Source organism: Manduca sexta, chromosome 24, assembly GCF_014839805.1.
Source record: "Manduca sexta isolate Smith_Timp_Sample1 chromosome 24, JHU_Msex_v1.0, whole genome shotgun sequence".
NCBI lineage: Eukaryota > Metazoa > Arthropoda > Insecta > Lepidoptera > Sphingidae > Manduca > Manduca sexta.
The window spans coordinates 15,735,083-15,754,643 of NC_051138.1; the positions used below are offsets into that span (position 1 = coordinate 15,735,083).

At 34.6% G+C, this 19,561-nt stretch overlaps 1 protein-coding gene across 1 annotated transcript in view; it reads right to left on the minus strand.

The window, feature by feature from the left end:
* Window positions 1-19,561, minus strand: part of LOC115444704 — a 123,986-nt gene that overhangs the window by 63,191 nt on the left and 41,234 nt on the right. The window contains 3 exon segments of the mRNA XM_037442437.1: window positions 6,268-6,419; window positions 8,255-8,427; window positions 8,720-8,852. Of these exon segments, the coding sequence (XP_037298334.1) occupies window positions 6,268-6,419; window positions 8,255-8,427; window positions 8,720-8,852 (458 nt within the window).

Sequence of the window (19,561 nt, forward strand, 5' to 3'; positions counted from 1 at the left end):
TTTAAGCAATACATAAGCCAAAAACCATTAACTACACCCAAACAAAACATAAACCAATTGTATGTAGCAACATAACTGACCTCGACATGCGGCCTCTGTTCGCCATGAACTTAACATGGTTTTACGCAAATCTATCCTAAAATAGTTTATTACACTACACAATGTAATGCCTGCCTTACACCGCAACGATATATCGTATCGATTCGAGTTCGCACAATTAAATCGGACGGTCGTATATTCCCACACGTGACCGTAATCTGCGTAGATCGTTAGTTCACAGCATGCATAAGTTCGATGAAACTGCGCTAACGTACTGCACAGATATAACGCTACGACAAATCGTTGCCGTGTATGGCTGCTATTAGGGTGAGTTTTCTTTGGCACGTTAGCGTCGATTGATAGATTCAAAAATGGAACCATGTGAAAATTACCGTCAACTGCCAGTCTATAGTAACTGACATTATCGACAATGAAGAAACTATCCGTATAGCCTAATTTTGACTAATAAGTTATAGCAGCACACAACTAGCCGCAATTTTTCAATAATTCTTTACAAAAAAGGCCAACTTCTGCAAGTTTTTTGACTAATCTAAAACTTGCTTAAGACATTAATATTGCAATAGAAAATATCATGTGTTCGCTGTGTAGAGGTAGATTTTTGGCGAACTAGCGAAGTAAAAATATTTACATTCCCATATCTCGGTTGTGTTAAAGTGGCAAACAATCTCGACATTAGTGAGTGCGTTAAATGAGCTTCCTGCACGGGAAATAGCGATGACATAACACACGCACACACGCACATGTATTGACAAAATATTTGAACATCACGATTCTCGGTAAAATACAAATATTTTTCTATAAAACATAAAACGTTACGTTATTTTCATTTATTTTATATAAACGAGGACACTGGCACTTCAAACATTAAATCCAATTTTATTTATTCGAATAAATTAATTTATAATGTATTTCTGTATCGTCAATATTATTGTGGTTTAAAACGCCTTGCCATTCATTTAATAAAATCATATTTTATAAATTTAATGAAGTATTCATTCAGTCTTAAAACAAACAATTTGTAAAATTGTGTAAAGTATATTCTACCGTGTTATTTATAACATTGGTAACAATATTATCGTTCTATTATTAAAACAACGTGAGTAATATTCGCACTTATCGTACGTCGCTTGAATTACTTATTTATAGTACTACAGCATCAACTATAGAAGGATATTATCCTACTTTAAATACCACAACTTATAAATCTAGAATTCGTAAATATTTTTTTATCTACAAGGGATTCTATGACGTTACAGTCCAAACTAACCTCACACGACCTCACAAAGGCCTGACAAAAGCCACACCAGCGTAGGCCATGTACAATCCTTCACCGATCACTTGGTATTAAACGGTGTCCGTTTAAAGTGCGTGTTGGCGCGAGAAATCGAATGTTTATGATCTAATTACACCTGTCTGGTTGTGTTTATAGGAAGGGTCACACACCGCTGAGCAAGGGCTGTCAGCTCATGTGTGACGGCTGCTGTGATCATATGTGCAGTGTTCAGTGAGATCAAATTATTATTATGCAATACTGGTACATGGCATTTGCTAGAGAATATAAGAACTGGGATTTATACGAGTTTTGCATTTCATCATTTTGGAATATGTATTCTGCACTGGGTTTCGACTACACTATACTTATTAATTATTAGGTATAATGGAATCACTCAACAGTAATAAAATTAAAACTTTCTTATAGAACTTCATGAAATTAGAATCAGGAATACATGATTACTGATGTTTTAAACCGAACTCCTGGTTGTTTGAAGTGGGTTATTATTCATTTTGAATATTTACGAATGCGTTTCTTCATGTTTATCTCCACTTTAAGATTCTGACGAACGTCATAAATAAACTCGTGGGGAGATTACTTCATTTATTTTATACGTATATGTCAAGACTTCCATCGCAAATTAAGTCTTTTGCGGCTATCTTAAAAGTGCATTCTGCCCTTACTACCCACTATTGGAACTCCTGCAAACAATCAACAGTGGGACATCACGCCGACCGACAAATCTATGCGAGTCATAACTCTAACCTGTCTTAACACAACGATATTAATTAAATGGAAAAAAGGCGGAGTTGGAATACAAATTGACTAATTAAAATATCCAATCCATTATCAAAATATGCATTCACGCAGTCCGCTTGTCTATTCTCCATGGGAAGTTATAAATAAATCGAAATAGTCCAAGGACGATGAAAACTTTTTTTGTTTTTTCATTACGATTTTACGACTCTTAAATCTTCCGCGAGACAGTTACTGCCTGCATATGGCGGTTTGTATCACATTTTAGGATTCATCAACGTGATTTAACATTTGTTAGACGATTGTTGGAAAAATAATTTACTGCTAGAAGTAGCTCTTTGCTTATAATATACTATCCTACTAGAAGGTATCGTCGTCCACTGAGACAGGTGGACCTTTGTTCTCAACGCTAGTTTATGCTGAGTTGGCAGACTTCATAAACCTTTATAACTCTTAAAAGACAACCAAATAATTTAAAATAAAAACGAATAAAATCGCGAAATATAAATTTAATTTCTCATCAAAATGCCGAAGCGATGGCGTACACTATATTTATTCAGAATACGCTTGTGACGTAATGTGGAAATAATAAGCAAAAGAATTCAAGACGATGGGGCCACCGCTCACAGTTTAAAATAGAGTACCAGCAGAGAGGTACAGAGTCTAAGTGTGACATCACCGTTCTACTTGCGTTGGTTTTTTCTATGCATAATAATTTTAGAGATGATTTTCTTTCGAAACCAGAATTCGTACGGAACTGGAATGAGTAATAGATGGTAATGTAAAAACCTTAATGTTATCAATTTGAATAGATAAGTAAGGGATGACTGCCGCCCAAATACGCGCTACTGTTACTCCTGTCAGCCTAGCTGCCTAGGCCCTGAGCCAATATTGGCACGATTTTAAAAAGCAAAGCAATGATGCTTGGTAAGGTAATTTTTATATATCCTACGGGGAATACACAATCATTAACTAAAGTAGCAATCATTTAAATTAGATTAAGATATTACTCTTTATACTGTATAAAATACAGGGACAATCGAGGAGCAGAAGAATATCTGAAGGGTATTCTCGATGATGTCACAATTTAAAATAACAGCATTACAAGCTGTTGAGTCACTTGTATCTAAGTTCGCAGATATTTTTATCAAGTGAGGCACGGTGGAACCGCGTGCAGCTGTTACGTCATAGCTTAATTCCGTCCATCTTTGAAGGATACTTCAGACATGCGTATGAGACGTAAGACATGCATCTTTCTCTTTCGCTCCTGAGTGTTACATCTATTTTTGTTGCTGCCAGTGTTTTCTGTGACCTTGTTAAAGGACTTAAAAATTATGCTGAATTTTTATGGTTTCTACGGATTACATATTTCAGCTCTATGACCAATGCGATCTTGTTTAATGATTTTTTGATTTTTACTGTTTTAGATTTTGATCTTAAATAAATTATTTGATAATGATGATTTTGCAGTATTGGAATTTCTTCCAGATATGGGGATTTATCCTCTTCGAAACAGGGAACTGTAACCTCGTGTAGCAATGACGGCACTAGAGGCATCTCTACCTATTGTGATTTGTGACGTGAATACAAAAATGTATTTATATTTTTTTTAATTAATTTGTCTGAATTAGATATTATTTCTAGCCACGGAATAGTCACGGGCTCTACAAATAACAATTTAACTATCAAGATTTTCAGCAAAAAATAGAATCATTTTCCCATTGTATAGGTAGATGTACATTATACACCACCGCATTAAAAATAAAGAATACCGGTTGCTAATTAAGACCGGTCGACTCCAACCGCCCTTGAATGTCCCATATAAGTTTACAAACTTAAAAGTGCACTCAAAAGCGGCGTCACTGTCGCCTCTCCTGCACAACCTTTACCCAGTAAACTATAGTTCCACATTTCGCCACCTGCTCTCACTGGCTGGCATTATTTCCACTTGTTACACGTCATTCGGAGGCAAAATAAAAAGCAAGAAATTTTGTAATTGTCATTCACTAACGGTAAATTTATTTCGGTCAACAGTTTGTGGAGAGTTTAAGTCGACGCTTCAGGTTTGAGTTAAATTCTTAAAGTTTTTGTCAGTAGACGATTTTTTGATTTTTATTGAACAGCATTTTATTTTAATTACGGAATTGGACTATTAGTAGACCACCGGTAAATCTACGAATTGTAAGATATTCGCCCAGAATTTCATTGACGGTGAATTTATGAGGCAGACTGTGGTAATACCACACCTGTCTTAAACTATTGACAAAATTGACTACAAGACTAACTTTAACTAACTTAACTAACTAACTAACTAACTTATTAGTTACGTAATAACAATAATCTATATTTACTTGTAACAAACAACATTACAAACAATGTTATAAAATATAACAATGCATTAACATCATAACTTTTAACGACTTCTCACAATTCACGGCACATTAAAATAACGCGCTAAATAGTTACATAAAGGCAATCAAAACAAGATCCATCATGATCCGTAGCGTGAAGATTCTAAACAAAAACTAGAAACCGAAAGTACCGCCGTAATTAGTGTGAAAATTGGAGACGCCGCCGATTTGAGCGTGAAATACATTAGCTAGCTAATCAGCTTCCAACAACCGATAGACAACCTTAATCACCACACTATACAGTTTAAAGTTAATCAAAATGGATAGACAGTAGACGAAGATTTGCTTTTAACTAACAAACAACCGTGGCAGATAATTTCGATATTTCTACCGTTGGCTTAGAGCTTAAAATTCGTCGATAACTGTAAATGTGCTGAAACAAACGAATATTTGGGGAGAGAACGCGCGGACGCCAAGCTGTCACCCAGGTGACGGCAGTTGGCACGCCAGAACGTTCCGGAAACGTTTGGCAGTTGGGGGTACCCGCTGCGATACAACGAAAAAAATGGTAAACATTGTTATGTAATTTGTAATCAGCTGGTTTTAATACTGGCACTGCTATTTGGGTCAAGTTTTTTCTTTTATTTTAAAATATTTATACATTCCTTGAAATTTAAAAATGAATAACCGACCTGTATCTCCGAAATCCTTTAGAAAAATTTGCGGATCACATACTTGTCTCACATCTCCTATCACTCTTATTACCTCTAGTTTCATAGCCGACTGCAGCACGCTACCTACACCGGAGGTACTAACCTCCCAACTATCAATGTCACATCGAACTTTTTCCCCATTGCCATTAATCACCAAAATGACCTCAGAGGTCTTAAAAAGCATCTTAATTTATTACGGAACTATCGATACAATGTCAACCTTCCTCCGACGTGATATGACGTAATGGATGATCTCACTCGAGGCGCCTACAACTCGACGGGTAACGTGCATGAATGCAAATCAGGATTATTATCATAATATTAATATGAGACTTGGGTTAATTGTGTTGTTTGGTTTGGGAATACGTTCGGGGTAAAGCTTTGCGCTAGCTTGAAGCGACATTATTAGAGAGTTTTTCAGTTAGACCTCTGTTAATAAAATGGAGCTGACATTTTAGTATTGCATACTTTTACTAATCATTTATAACCCAACAACTACAATGTTCATTAAAAATCGTTTAAAATGTCAGTTATTTCATTGTACTTCAATCAATAGCAATTCACGAAACTATTTGTCACATATCAATATCGCCTTTATCAGATATGTAATCTTTATGTTTTGCATATCAATTGATAAATCGTTGGGCACGCGACGATGACTCGACAAAAATCATGGAAGCGTTAACAAACTACATCATTAAAACAATAATTAATGGTATCAAGATCGTACTGAATGTAAAAATGCAAACAGCCGTTACATCTCTAGAACGTGCTTCGTACATTAACAACACATTTGAAACAAACGTTCCGTTTTTAAATTCGTATTAACGTGATTTGCTTATGTTTGCATATAGTTTAGTGTTTTATAGTCTGTTGTAACGTTTACAAATCATTTTCATACTAAATATAGACGTTGTATCACAGTTTGCTTAACAAAACTCACATTACGTTCCGACTTCAATAGAAGTGTAAAGATTTGCACAATTGCAAAAATGGTCATCGCAAATCATTATTTCAATAATTGACAATACAAACATGATCTTCCGTGAGATGGTTCAATTTGAAGGCTGTAAGAGAAACAATTGACGTATCCAAATCGATTGAAAGCACTTACTTTTCATAAGCTTCCACCAGATCTTTGACGTTCTTCTCGGTTTCTTCTGCAGCGTCCTTAGAGTGTGCTCGCAGGAGGTTTACGACAAAGTCTGCGTGCTCCAGCAGTTCATCTCTGCTCTCTTCAAGGCCTGACACTTCGCTTTGCAGTTCCTACACAGAAGAGAAGGATATCTAGAATAGTCTATAAACGGCTGTAATCTATGAGTACTGTTGCAAAGGAGTCTATAGATCAATAAAATTTTAATACAGTTGTATTTATTTTCGCACCTGCACGGTCTGAAGATTGTTAGAAAACTCGGGAAAAGAAAAAAAAATAAATCAACGCTTGAATATGTAATAATAATAATAATTTTGCCAGATTTCTCTGTCTAGTGTGATCTAGGTTTTTATTTCTAGGTCAATTTTTATTTTATTATAAAGTAAATAGTTTAATAATTGAACATTTTCTCCTTAAAATCAAAACTTGAAATCGGTTTAATTAAAAGTTTACCGATTGTCGCTTAGATGTTTTTTAAGTGTTATATAAATTATATTATATTTTGTTATCACTATTATTTTGAAAATATACTTAGTTCCTGTTCCCGATAAGATTCAAGAAGAAATGTGATAAAAAGTTGTTATTTTAGAGAATACCAAAATAAAAAATGCTCATCGAATTTGATTGAAAAGCAATTTTTGTGCGGAACGACAACAAAAACTCATAAACAAGCCAGTGACAAAAAATGAATTATCACTTTGATGCCACCAATAAGGCTGCTGAAATTTCAAATAATATGATAAAACTATTTATACAGCCATTAATTAAAATTAAAGATTATTGTACTAACGTTTCAAATATATTGATTCATTGAGAGTCTCGCAGAATTAATGAAATCGCTGTATCTAAGTATTGTAAATCAATTTCTTACACACCAATGATTAAAAAATAATTGGATAACATAAACATTCCGTCAAAAACCGTAAGTATTTATTGAATGACATGTAACTTAGTCCGCGGACAACCCTAACCGCTGAGGACTGCTAAAAAACATTTCAAAAGCTATCGTCCGCCAAGGACTTCACAATACACTATTATTAAAATGCGTCGTCTTTGTAGCGACATGTCGCCGCGCTGTTTTCTCGGAAACTCAATAATTTTGTGCGCGGTGGCAACGTGCCAAGAGAACTAAATGCATTTCCTTTTTTAAACGGAAAAATATACTATACTGAAGATCAGTTTTAAATGATATATGAACGTTCATTTTCAAAATGTATGTTTCATTGTTTTTATTGCGAATGCACTTAAATTATGTCCCCCAATGGCATTGATTTATGAAAATAGATTCAATCTACATTATTTACAAGCAACTAATCATAATATTTTGAGGATTAATGTGACTTTTTGACTTATAGTTTCAAATGTGCATTTAACATTGTGAGGGGAATTACTTGTACAATGTGTAAAAATATGTTTAATTAATTATTACACTATTAATAATGAATATCTTATAACATTATAGATTTTTAATTAGATAAAATTCTCAATTTTTTTTCTCTCAGACCCTGTGCATTCTATAATTACTAGTAATTAACAATTACAGTCCCCATAGCTCAACAGACAGGTATTTTGGTATTGTCCTTTATATTTTTTTTATATGCATGTTAGACTGGCAAGGACCGGCTTATACAAACATCCCAGACTTTTGGGTAAGACTTTAAGGCGCTAGTAACCCTTGAAGTATCTCCAGGATGAGTCTTTATTTTGTCAATAACTCGCCTTACAACTCGGCAATGAATTAGAATACGTGTTGCAACTTTTCTTGATTTTCTTTTTCATAGGACGGCAGTGATCCAACGCCACTGTTGGTAAGCGGTATGGGGTCAGTTTAGGGACCTAACTGACTGCTGAGAGATCATTATCACTGGCCAGTTGACACAATTATGGCGGCCTATTTGCCTTCTACTACTTCATAGCCATTCGTCTAAGTCATATCTGCTACACTCACCTGCAGCGCATGTCTGGTGTCAAGAGCTCGTCTCCTAGTGCTCGGGTTGGTGTCGAGCTGCTTGAGCCGGTCGGAGGCGGCAGTGACGGCGGCGCCGAGGCTGCGCTGCACGTCCAGCAGCTGGCTCCAGCGCTGCAGCTGCTGGTCGGCTACAGCGGCGCGTTTCGCGAGACCTGTGGGGGTATATATGAGTTTAATATGATGTACGAAGCAGTTGATAACGGTGAAAGGAATTGAAGAAGAAAATTCAATGGCGACTCTAACATTAAATGCAAGCACAAAATTATTTCTAGGCAACGGTACTAAGTATTATGTGAGTATAAATATTTTTTTTCCATACCACGTTATCCACAGCGTCAGCCCTAATAAGTCCATGGCGGATTTGCGAAACTTAAGCATTTTAATTGAGAAGAGATGTTTAAAAACTATTTAAATCTCTTGTCCATAAGTGTCAGTATCCCGTACCTTCGCAGGCGATGTTCCATCTGTCAGCCAGCTCCCTGGTGCGCTGCTCGACCCGCTCGCCACTGGCGGCGTCGGCGCCCGAGCATAGCTCTCGAGCCCGCTCTCGGACCACGTCCAAGAGCGGCTGTTGGTTCTGCGGATTCATTGAATAACTTATTATAATTCAATTATTATTAACGTATTTGAAATATGTGGTTATGATTATTATGCTCATTAAAATAGTAGAATTAGATGTTTCTTAATCAAAATTATGGTTTAAATTTCAAGGACTATGTTTATCTCTTTGTGTCAAATATTTGTTAGTAGTAGCTATTGTATTTTTAAATCAAATTTTACAAAAACTACTCGGACAAAACAAATTGAATCATACTTAAGAACTTCAAGAAAACAACAAATATTATTTACGACGTTCATAGCATAAAATATTTGTGTTGCGCTTTTGACCTTAACTTCATTGTCAACGACCGACGAGTAATGATGTCATAAGTAATGCTGCATAAAATATTATAATTTATTTTGAACACTAAACAAGAATTTCGTTCGCATACGTAATATCAGGCGCCATTTTCTCACCACAGATGCCTACCTACTGGAAAATTGTATAACAACTTTATATAGATTTTAAATGAAAATAGTATATTGTCGGAAGTGTTTACAGTATGACGTTTACTGAAAAATAGGACACCTATAATACCTTAATTCAATATTGCATAATAAAGATGCCTACGGAGCTAGAATAGCGTTAACCGCGTCATGGTGAAACACCCATAGCGGCCCGTTCCGGCGAATCGCATTTCAGGGTCAGCCGGCCTCGCGTACATTTACCGAGGCAATTCGAGGGATGCAAAATTTAACATTGGTATAGTATCGGGAAACAGTACCAAACCTACTAACTCCATCTAGTGGCGTTAGATGGAAACTCATTCAATGTCGTTTAATTTCACATAACTTAGAGAAGAATATATTATTCTAGTAAGTATGTGAGTTATAATACAGTACATAAAAAATATCGTAATGTCCGAAGGGATTACCTATTTGATGTACCGGGAAACCTACTTATTGGATTTGTTTGTGCGTTACAAACATTCCCCTGCGGATTATATACTATAACGATGACATACCTTGCCGGTGATATTATTTAATTCCCAAACATGCTTACTAATAAAAATTATCAGTGATATGAATGATAAGATATAATTTCTTTTTACGCTTACTATATTTGTGTTGTCTTAGCACGGTTTATACAAAATTCCTGGGAATCTTCAATGGTTTAAAGATTGCGTAGCTCGGTTGTGAAACTGGGGCTTCAGATTCGATTCCCGTATACTTTAATAAATCCGAAAGTATTATAATAATATCAGCCCTGTATTATATACTTGCCCACTGCTGAGCACGGGCCTCCTCTACTACTGAGAAGGATTAGACCTTAGTCCACCACGCTGGCCTAGTGCGGATTGGTAGACTTCACACACCTTTGAAATTCCTAAAGAGAACTTCTCAGATGTGCAGGTTTCCTCACGATGTTTTCCTTTACCGTTAAAGCGAACGATAAATTCACAAAGAATACACATATGATTTTTTAGAAAAGTCAGAGGTGTGTGCCCTTGGGATTTGAACCCGCGAACATTCGTCTTGGCAGACCGTTCCACACCCAACTAGGCTATCGCCGCTTATTCCGAATGTATTGCTTAGTATAAAATTGACCTGATGTAGTAATAAGCTTGTTCTATCACATCATGGGATATATTGTTGTTCAACTGCCAACCGTTCTAAAGGTAATGGTGGTGTGCGTGATGGCATGTTTAAGAGATACTTGTGTCTCAGCTGGTATCTCACTTCAGAACGAAAATTAGGAACATCTATTACTACCCATTGTGTCACATTACAAAACCATTTGTATTCTTAAATATGGTTCTTATGTCTTTGTAATTAAAAGTTCTTATGATAATGCATATTGGCAGCTATGGCTCTTACTTTTAGTACCTGCGAAGAAAGGTTACGAGAAAGTCCACGTAAATATTTTTACTATCAGCAAAAAGACTAGCTCGCCTCATCATTCACGTAAAAAATACGCAAATCACAACACCTTGACCTGGCCAATTACATCGACAATAATAGTGTTTAGCGAGACATCGGATGTGACGTCACAAGGTTTCATTCAGCCACAGCGTTGACGTTTAATTAATCCGATGTTTATTAATTACATTGTTTCATTTCGTGGTATCGTTTCATATTTATTACAGAATGTTACGAAATCATTGACCAAGTTACAAAATCAAACATATTGTTCTGTACATTTCTTTTCAATAATGATTTCTAAGTTTACGCGAATGTTAGACATTTAAATTAAACTGTTTTACGGATTAAAATAGAGATTAAAATTAAAGTATTTTACGAAAAACTCGTAATGAAATTCGTAAAATAGTTTAATTTAAATTTCGTTTCAATGTTAGAAAATTGGATTGTTTTAAACATTAAGTTAAAGCTGTCTTAAAGGTCAATTAAAAGCTTACAAGTTGGTAAACATGTTAATTCATGTATTCGTTTTTGATGCAAACACATATTTTTTTCAATAGATATGTCGAGAATTGTTTAATCTAAGAATTGACAGCGCTGCATTTCTTTGACAATACTTATACAGGTGAAGCCGAGCAAAAATGACACAATATAATTATAGTGTTCATATTTTATCACACAGGATAATGAGGTCACTAGAAACTCAATAGTAATCAATGTCACGGCCCTTAACTAGTCCCAAGATATAAATAATCCTTTACCTAGTAAGAAACGATAAATACAAACTCAAGCCGATTCATAAAGTTGATGTGAAAAACGTATTAATCATAATCGATATGAAATTATGAACGAAAGCGTTTGCTTAACGTTTCTTGGAAAAGATTGGAATTACGTGAATGAAGGAAATAGTTTCGGAAAATGGAAGTGAGGAGTAGTGTAGAGAGCGATTATTCGGCTGGAAAAGTAATGGAATCGGGTTTGATGAATATTTTCTTATGCAGTATTTTGGGATACATTTTCTCATATAATTATCTAGACTTGAACAAAGTATGGTCAGGAAAGTGTGAAATGGGTGTGCCTGTGACCTTTTAGGAAAGAAATTAGCCTACTTTAAAAAAAACATAGGAAACAAAATTAAGCAATTTCAGTTGTTAAATAAGTTACTTGTAAGGTACTGCGATTTCATAATCTTTTATGCAATCCCTTATGATGTAATAAAGATTGTAGGTACAAAATCTCATTAGCACTTTCTTTTTAAACGACAGAATCGTATCACCCAAATAGGTGTTATGAAACTTCTCGGCATTATGAGACTTGACATTTACACGTCGATTGTAAATTTTCTACGTTTAAATTGATTGATTTAGAAATATTACAATAGTTGCTATTATGAATTAAAAGGTTTCAAGAATCGAAAATAGATGGCGTTGTATTAATTTAATATAAATGACACTATATGTAACAGGTAAAAAAAATCTTATTAAACACCATGATATCTCTGATAAGCACAATTCGATGATTAATGTAATTTTTATTTTTTTTTCTACGTAATTGACAGCGTTATGGCATTTATTCTCTGGCGAGCAACTTACTCGTCAGCAAATTTGTAGCTCACGATATTGTTGCAAAATATGCAATTGGCACAAAGGTAAATCAACTTTGCACGGCGCAGTCGCAGAGTGTTTACCACTTTATCAGCGTGCAAACCGGTTGATAACGATAACTGATAACGTTTCTCGTAGTAATGGATTTAGAGCAGTGCATGGGTACTAAAGAGTCTGCAGTTAGTGCTATAATTCCTGTTAATTAGGTAATTGTCACAAAAGTACCTAAATTGATAAGTTTATTTTTTAAGACGAATCGATGGCATCTTCTGGTAAGGACCACAACCGGCCATAAACTATAACACTCCATATAGAACGTAACAAACCATCCACAATTTCCATTCAGAGATATTAATTAAAAATTATATCCTAATGATCCATAATGACACTATCCACAATGTTTTCGTCAGAAAAGCTATAAAATTTACCAAAACTAAGCTAGAAAATGTGATTGACCTAAACGCGACCTAAGTCCTAAAGTGCAATAAGACACTAATGTTTGTGGTAGAAGCTAAGTACGAGCACAGCCTTGATTATCTAGCCTATTAATAGACGCTGACTACAATATGAAAAAGTTTGCACGTGAGAAAACAAGAGGCTACGACTCTGGGGACTCTGTACATTGTATTTTAAAACCCATTGTCTAAAGTCGATATCTAAATAGCCAATTTTCTGTACTATTCCAGTAGTATCTGAATCTGATATTAAATAAAATATAAAAATAATAATCTTAACTTGTTAAGCGCTTCATAGCCGAAATGAGCTCAATTGTTTTAAATACCAGAAGATTACTATACTATTGTTATATTAATTTATGTATAACAACCTTAGACTTATTGCACAAAGTTATCAAAACCTATCATTGTTCTATATGGAACACTTAAACAACATTCCAATGAATGAACGATAAGGCACGTAAAACAAATCTGTAAAGTTTATCGAGCAGGTGCATTAATTATATCTGGATTACGATATACCTTTTGAATAACTTCCGAAACAAAACAATCCCAAACGTAATGTAAGCACATGCCTTTACCCACAAAGGTTAGATAGACATTACCAAAATTTCTCTGAGACTTCATTCTTCCCGTCATGTGATAGGCTAGCCATATCAAAAACTGTAGACAATTACAACCACATGAATATCTCGTTGTCTTTTACGCCTAAATTCTTGAAAATGCATAATTATACGTGACCACTTTACCGTCACATAGTTTTCAAGTACCAAAAGATAGAGAACAATTTTTGATGCGATCTGATACCGTTGATTATATTACGTATACAAATAAATAATAGTTACAAATAATGTTCAAGTTTATTTCCAGTTAAATCACCTCTCGAATAAATTATAAACGATTAAAATCGGTTCTCCCGTTTGTGAACTATGATGCTACAAACACACAAGTACAACACACCTCTTTTTGCATAGATTAAAAACATATGTTTTTCATATTCCGCTATAACACTCCAAAGTTAATTAAGGCGTGTTTTCTTCCGATAGGCGTTTGAATGTTACGCAAAACATTATCAATGGTGTTTCCTTAACCTCGTGTCATCTTTAACATTAAAATCAAAGATAATGTTAAATGTTATTTTTAACTTCCTATGTCATATTATAGCATAACACAACATATTGTCGCAATTTCATAATTCACGCGATTGCGATATATATTTTTGCAACGTTCAGAACTTTGTTGTTATATCCGTGACACTAACAAATTTTAAACAATAAAAGTTTTAATGAATGAATGCTAACGAACGCTTTCGACTATTGCGTGAAATAATTTAGTCAGAGGCAAGACACCGATTAATTTAACCACAGGTGAGCAAAAGGCCAGTAGCATCAAAAATAAATACTAGCAGACCTTTGACCCACTCCTACCTCTATTTGTTTAGCAAATGATCTATTATCTTATCCAACATACAACAAAAATCTGATTACGTTGAACATAAACCAAGACCAAACGTATCGAAGCACCAATGAGTTTGCGAAACAGTAAGTAGGTTCAAAGTAAAGATCAGTTGAAAGAAAGTTGCATTCGGTGCAGCAAGCACAGTTTATACGTTATGAAAGTGGCCGTAAGTGAAAGCTGAAGTGGTAAAAGCGATCAGATTATGGACTTCTTGTTTAAGTTGAGCAAAGTCATCGTACAAATTGTATTTTGGATTGATACATCGATGACTTGAATTGAATTCTCTGTTTAAGAGTCCGTTTGGCTACGATTTTGCTGTTAATCAGCTATGTGCCTTGTAATGTTTCTTTTGCCGATTAAAGGACTTTAAATCCAATGTCACAGACGGCAAAGATTGAGATGAGAAACTCGCTTGCTTGGTGATAAACATGTGCTCAAACGATTACGACGTCCGCAGAACTTTACATAAAAACAGCAATGTGAACAATAATCATCATTCTACATGATTTTAATGCTTATTGTTACTAGTAAATACTCTGTTTTCCATAATTTAAAACATGTAAAGAAGTTAGTATATTACTTATTTTAATAAAAGGACTGTTATATACGCTCAATAATACAGTCTTAACAAATTATAGTGTACAAAGCCTAGCATAATATCAAAACTAAACTATATATTAAATTGGTCCAACACGGTTAAAATTCGAGTAAATTGAATTCAAGACAGTTAGCAACCGAGTTTTCGGTATAAAAACTGTGTAACAACTGCGATTGGTCACAATCCGCCGGCACGAACCTACACAATGAGTCAACCACGCCAACTACGGCTTACCCTTGAATCGACAAATACGTCGGTAGCTTTAAAACGAGACGGTTTGGTGCACGATGCATGAAATTTTGGAAGTTGAAATTGGCCAGACTGCAGGATGTATAGTTTTGGAATTTCAAAATTGACTTCACGATGTAAATTGGAGTTGTCTTATACGGCAAAGTTGTCAATTGCACCTGATGATTGAAATAGTGATCAGATAGAGTAACAACTGACGATGGATGATATTTAGAGATAAATCTACTCATTTAAAGTAAGTTAGAATTCTAAAATACTTAAAATGAAGGTTATCAAGTCTGTATGTTACTGCCTACACACGAGGAATCGTGAATGCATTGACGAAAAGGAAAGTAACATTGACAGATAGCGAATTTCGGCACACAAACAATGTTATCAAAATATATATTTTTTTTATCAGCAATTAACCTGTATTTTATCTCTAAGAAGAAAGTGACTAAACAGAGATTAACTAAAACACTGATGAACAAATAATAATCTTTAATAGTAAAAAGGTTGGATATTAGCTGTCTTTTTGTCGAGGAAAAATCAACTCACACGATGAGTAATGCTGGTTTAATTTAAACAAGTAAGGTGAATTTACTATCAAATGATAAGATAATATCAACAGACATGTTTATAACCAAAAAATTGCATATTCACTTGCACTAAAACCACCTAAATACAGATTTATTATAGCGCCATCTATTATTGAAAAAGAAATGCACTTCGCAGAATTTCTACTTTTGTGGCCCAGCTTTATTTAAGGTATCACAAAACCTTAGAATAGCCATTTCGTAATGCTATGATTGACCTCCGGGAGGCCATTTTAATTTGTGGCCATTCCGAATGGTATAAGTTCAATTTAAATAATTTCCTTTTGTTGCCAATACTCAATGTAAAGGAAATTAACCAAAACGGCCAATTCTTAATACATTTATTGCATTGTTAGAGCGTGTGCCAGTTAAGTTGTAATCATATGATTAACATATTTTTCCGTAAAAAAATTAACCGATTGTAAGAAAGCCACAAGTTTAATATACGCGAAAATCATTCTCATTGGTAACGCGAATTCTCTGCACTATGAAAACTACAAACATGAATTTTAGTATAAAAATAAAACCTTGTAAGATGTAGAGATATATCTGTAAAAAAACGTATTTTACACAAATCCACTCCAAAGAGAACCATCGGAGTCTTCATACGGGCGCAATCGCGAACAAAATCTATTTTAATATTAACGGAAGCGCTTCCCCTATTTCTATTTACAAATGTCATTGCAATACAATATTATCACGAAATTCTGCATTGATAATATCAAACTAACAAGACAAATTTAAAATAGAACACAGAAAAAAAACAACAACAAAAACAAACGTAAAACCAATAAACTCACCTTCCTTTTTCGTGGAATTTTTAATACTTATCTGCTATAAATAAATATAAAATAATCCTAAACTAACAACAATCCTGTTTATTTAAGTGGGCACGTGGATGCAACACTTGCACGTTTTAATAGCAATACAATTAGAAATGTTTGGGTTATGTACAGTTCTCATTGCGATGCTATGCGTAGCGCGACTGAGTGCCGGTCGCGGCGCAGCCCGCTCGGTCCTTGAGCGCATGACATCACTGTTAAGGCGAATACTTCGAGAAATCATTGTGCAATATTAAGGGTCGTTTTTAAAATACTTTGTAGACACATAACTTCTTTGCGACAATGCATTTTAATAGAGGCTTTTGATTGCCGTTAAGTGCAACTTTGTTTGAATGGCAAAGAATGTATTGACATAGAATTTAGTGGTAAATAAATTAACACTCCTCACAGTTCTTATCGCAATTTGTTATATTCGTGATAATGTTTAAACTGTATTTACTAAGTTGTATGTAATATCTTTAAACATACAGCCGCTTGGAGTTACGGTAATATAATATTTCTGTAGGGCAGAGGTTCCCTAAGTTTTTTTCTCATGGATCCCTTTTAAAATTTTGCTGGTTCCGGTGAACCGTTTTTTTTAAGGTTTGGCAGAGAAAGTGCATTACAACTGCTACCCAGCCCTCGCGGGGGGTTATATTGGGGTCCCGCGCCTTTTACCCCTATCAATATTAAGTATATGCCTACATTGGTAGGTGAAGTCGAGCCAACATTTTAGTACTTTACTATCAAACCAAATAATTTTTCCTGGACCCCCATTTTTTAGTCACGCCAACGTAGACCACGGTCAAGTCTCCCGTGGACCCCTGAGGGTCCACCTGGGACACTTTGGGAATCAGTGCTCTAGAGCTTTGGTAGTGGTGCACTATGTTCGCATACGTATACGGCACCAACTATAATCCTAATAGAAAGTTTGAGAATGATTTTAATTATTAGGTAACATTTATTGTGTACCTAGTTAAATGCTTAGGACGTATGCATGATATATCCGTCATGGATTAGGGCATATAAATATATATTTTTAAACGAGCTATACACATGCGTTTTTGATACAGTTACGATTTCTGATGTCTGTGATTTCTATGCTAATGTTTACAAAACGTCGTGCGAATAGATCTGCAGCCTTGAAATTGTCTTACAGTCCATGAATAGTACAGATACCAAATCTCCATGCATGTAACTTAAATATTTTTTCAAACACCAATTATTTCTAATGAGCAAAAACTACGGCAACAATTTTGGAATGTTTATCTCTGTAAATATCGAGTAAAAAGCATTAAGTATTTTAATTGTTATTTTATTTTCCAGCATCTATTAAACTGAATGTCATTTGTGAAGTCAAAGTTGTTATTTTTGCTAGACTCAAGATCTTTTAATAGACGGCTTTATGGAAATAAATTTGAACAATCAAACAGTGTTTATCCCATAGTTATAACCCGACGACATAAACCATATTTCATTGTGACATTATCAATTGCTTCAATTAATATATAATTGCAATGATACCTTTTATTTTAATAAACATGATGTATAAGATTTATAAATACGCGACCTCGTGTCATGGGCAACAAGAGCTATAAAAAGCTTAAGTGCAGAAACGATACAATAATTATCACCTGATTTTAATAATACTTTTAAAAAAATAACTTAACAGCACAAACTTAAAGCAATTTTTCCTCTCATTGTAGAAAATAATAACGGTTTAATTTTTTAGGTTATATTTCCAAACTCAAATCAAGATGGCGCCTTAACGGCTACGTTTCGAGCACATGTGACATTGAAATGTGCCGTCAAACGTTATGACGGACACGTAGAGTCGCCTTAATTCTGCTTTATTTGGCGTCCTTTGGTATGCCCGTGAGAAGAATGCAGAATTGCAGGTGTATTATTTAAAAATATTGGCAAGGAACGCTGGTAGTTACGAGAGTGCACCATTGTGAGACACTCATTGCAACGCTGTATAATACTGCAAAAGGCTAAACGCTATCTATAAAAGGTGATGGTAACTCCGACACAAATTATATATATTATATAATATAAGATTTGAATTAAATTATCAAAGAAGAAAAATATTGTCTTGGACAATTATTACCTCTACGTAGAGTTTCTTAATATTCCAGTAAAATATAATGAAAATATAATACAATTTTGAAAGACTACAACATTAAATAAAAACTAACTTTATGTTCCATTGATATTGTATCAAATTGTAATTTAATTGTTATGAGTTTCACTATTATAGTGGCTAGACAAAAGCCCCCTGCCTATTTATAGAGTTATCTGGCCCCAATCCAACTACGCTGAAGTTTTAAGGGTTAAAATGATGTCGCCTTCTCCCTATGTTCATCCCCCATCTCGGAATATGTCTCATACAATAATGTTATAGACATTTCTATACTAGACAGCCCTAAAGCAGTTTAATTTAATGCAATACTATTTACATCGTATAAACTGATGGGCTATAATATAAAAACGGATGTGTGGAACCCGATAAGTTACACAAAAATGGATACTGCACAACACAATCATGCACTTTTACAGTTAGTGGCGTGAGAACCGGAACGTACGAGTGAGAGAGACGGGTGTATTGTATTGAAAGAGAGGCATTGAATATAAAAATTGTGAGACATTGAGACTTAAGTTTCAATTGTTTTGTTTTTTTTTGTTAAACACAGCAAACGAGCAGGTGGTTGGAATGATGGTAAATTATCATCGTTGCCCAGGGACGTGGATAACTCTACAAGAATGTTTAAGTAAGGCCTGAAATTTAACGATTTTAGAAATTTCAAAGGAATAAATATATTAGGAAAATAGTTACTTATGAAACGCTATGGCCTTAAGGTACGCGCCGGCAGACCTTGAGGCAAGTGCAATAACCTGGACGCGTATCTAAAATAACTAATCTATGTACAAACAGACCGCACATTCTAGTACACGCAACAATAATCTAGGATCTAGATCGTTTAATCCTACTGGTCCTTTTAAATACTTAGAAAAAATAATTCTCATTATATGCTCAATAGAGTTAAAAAAAATACCGGAAAAATT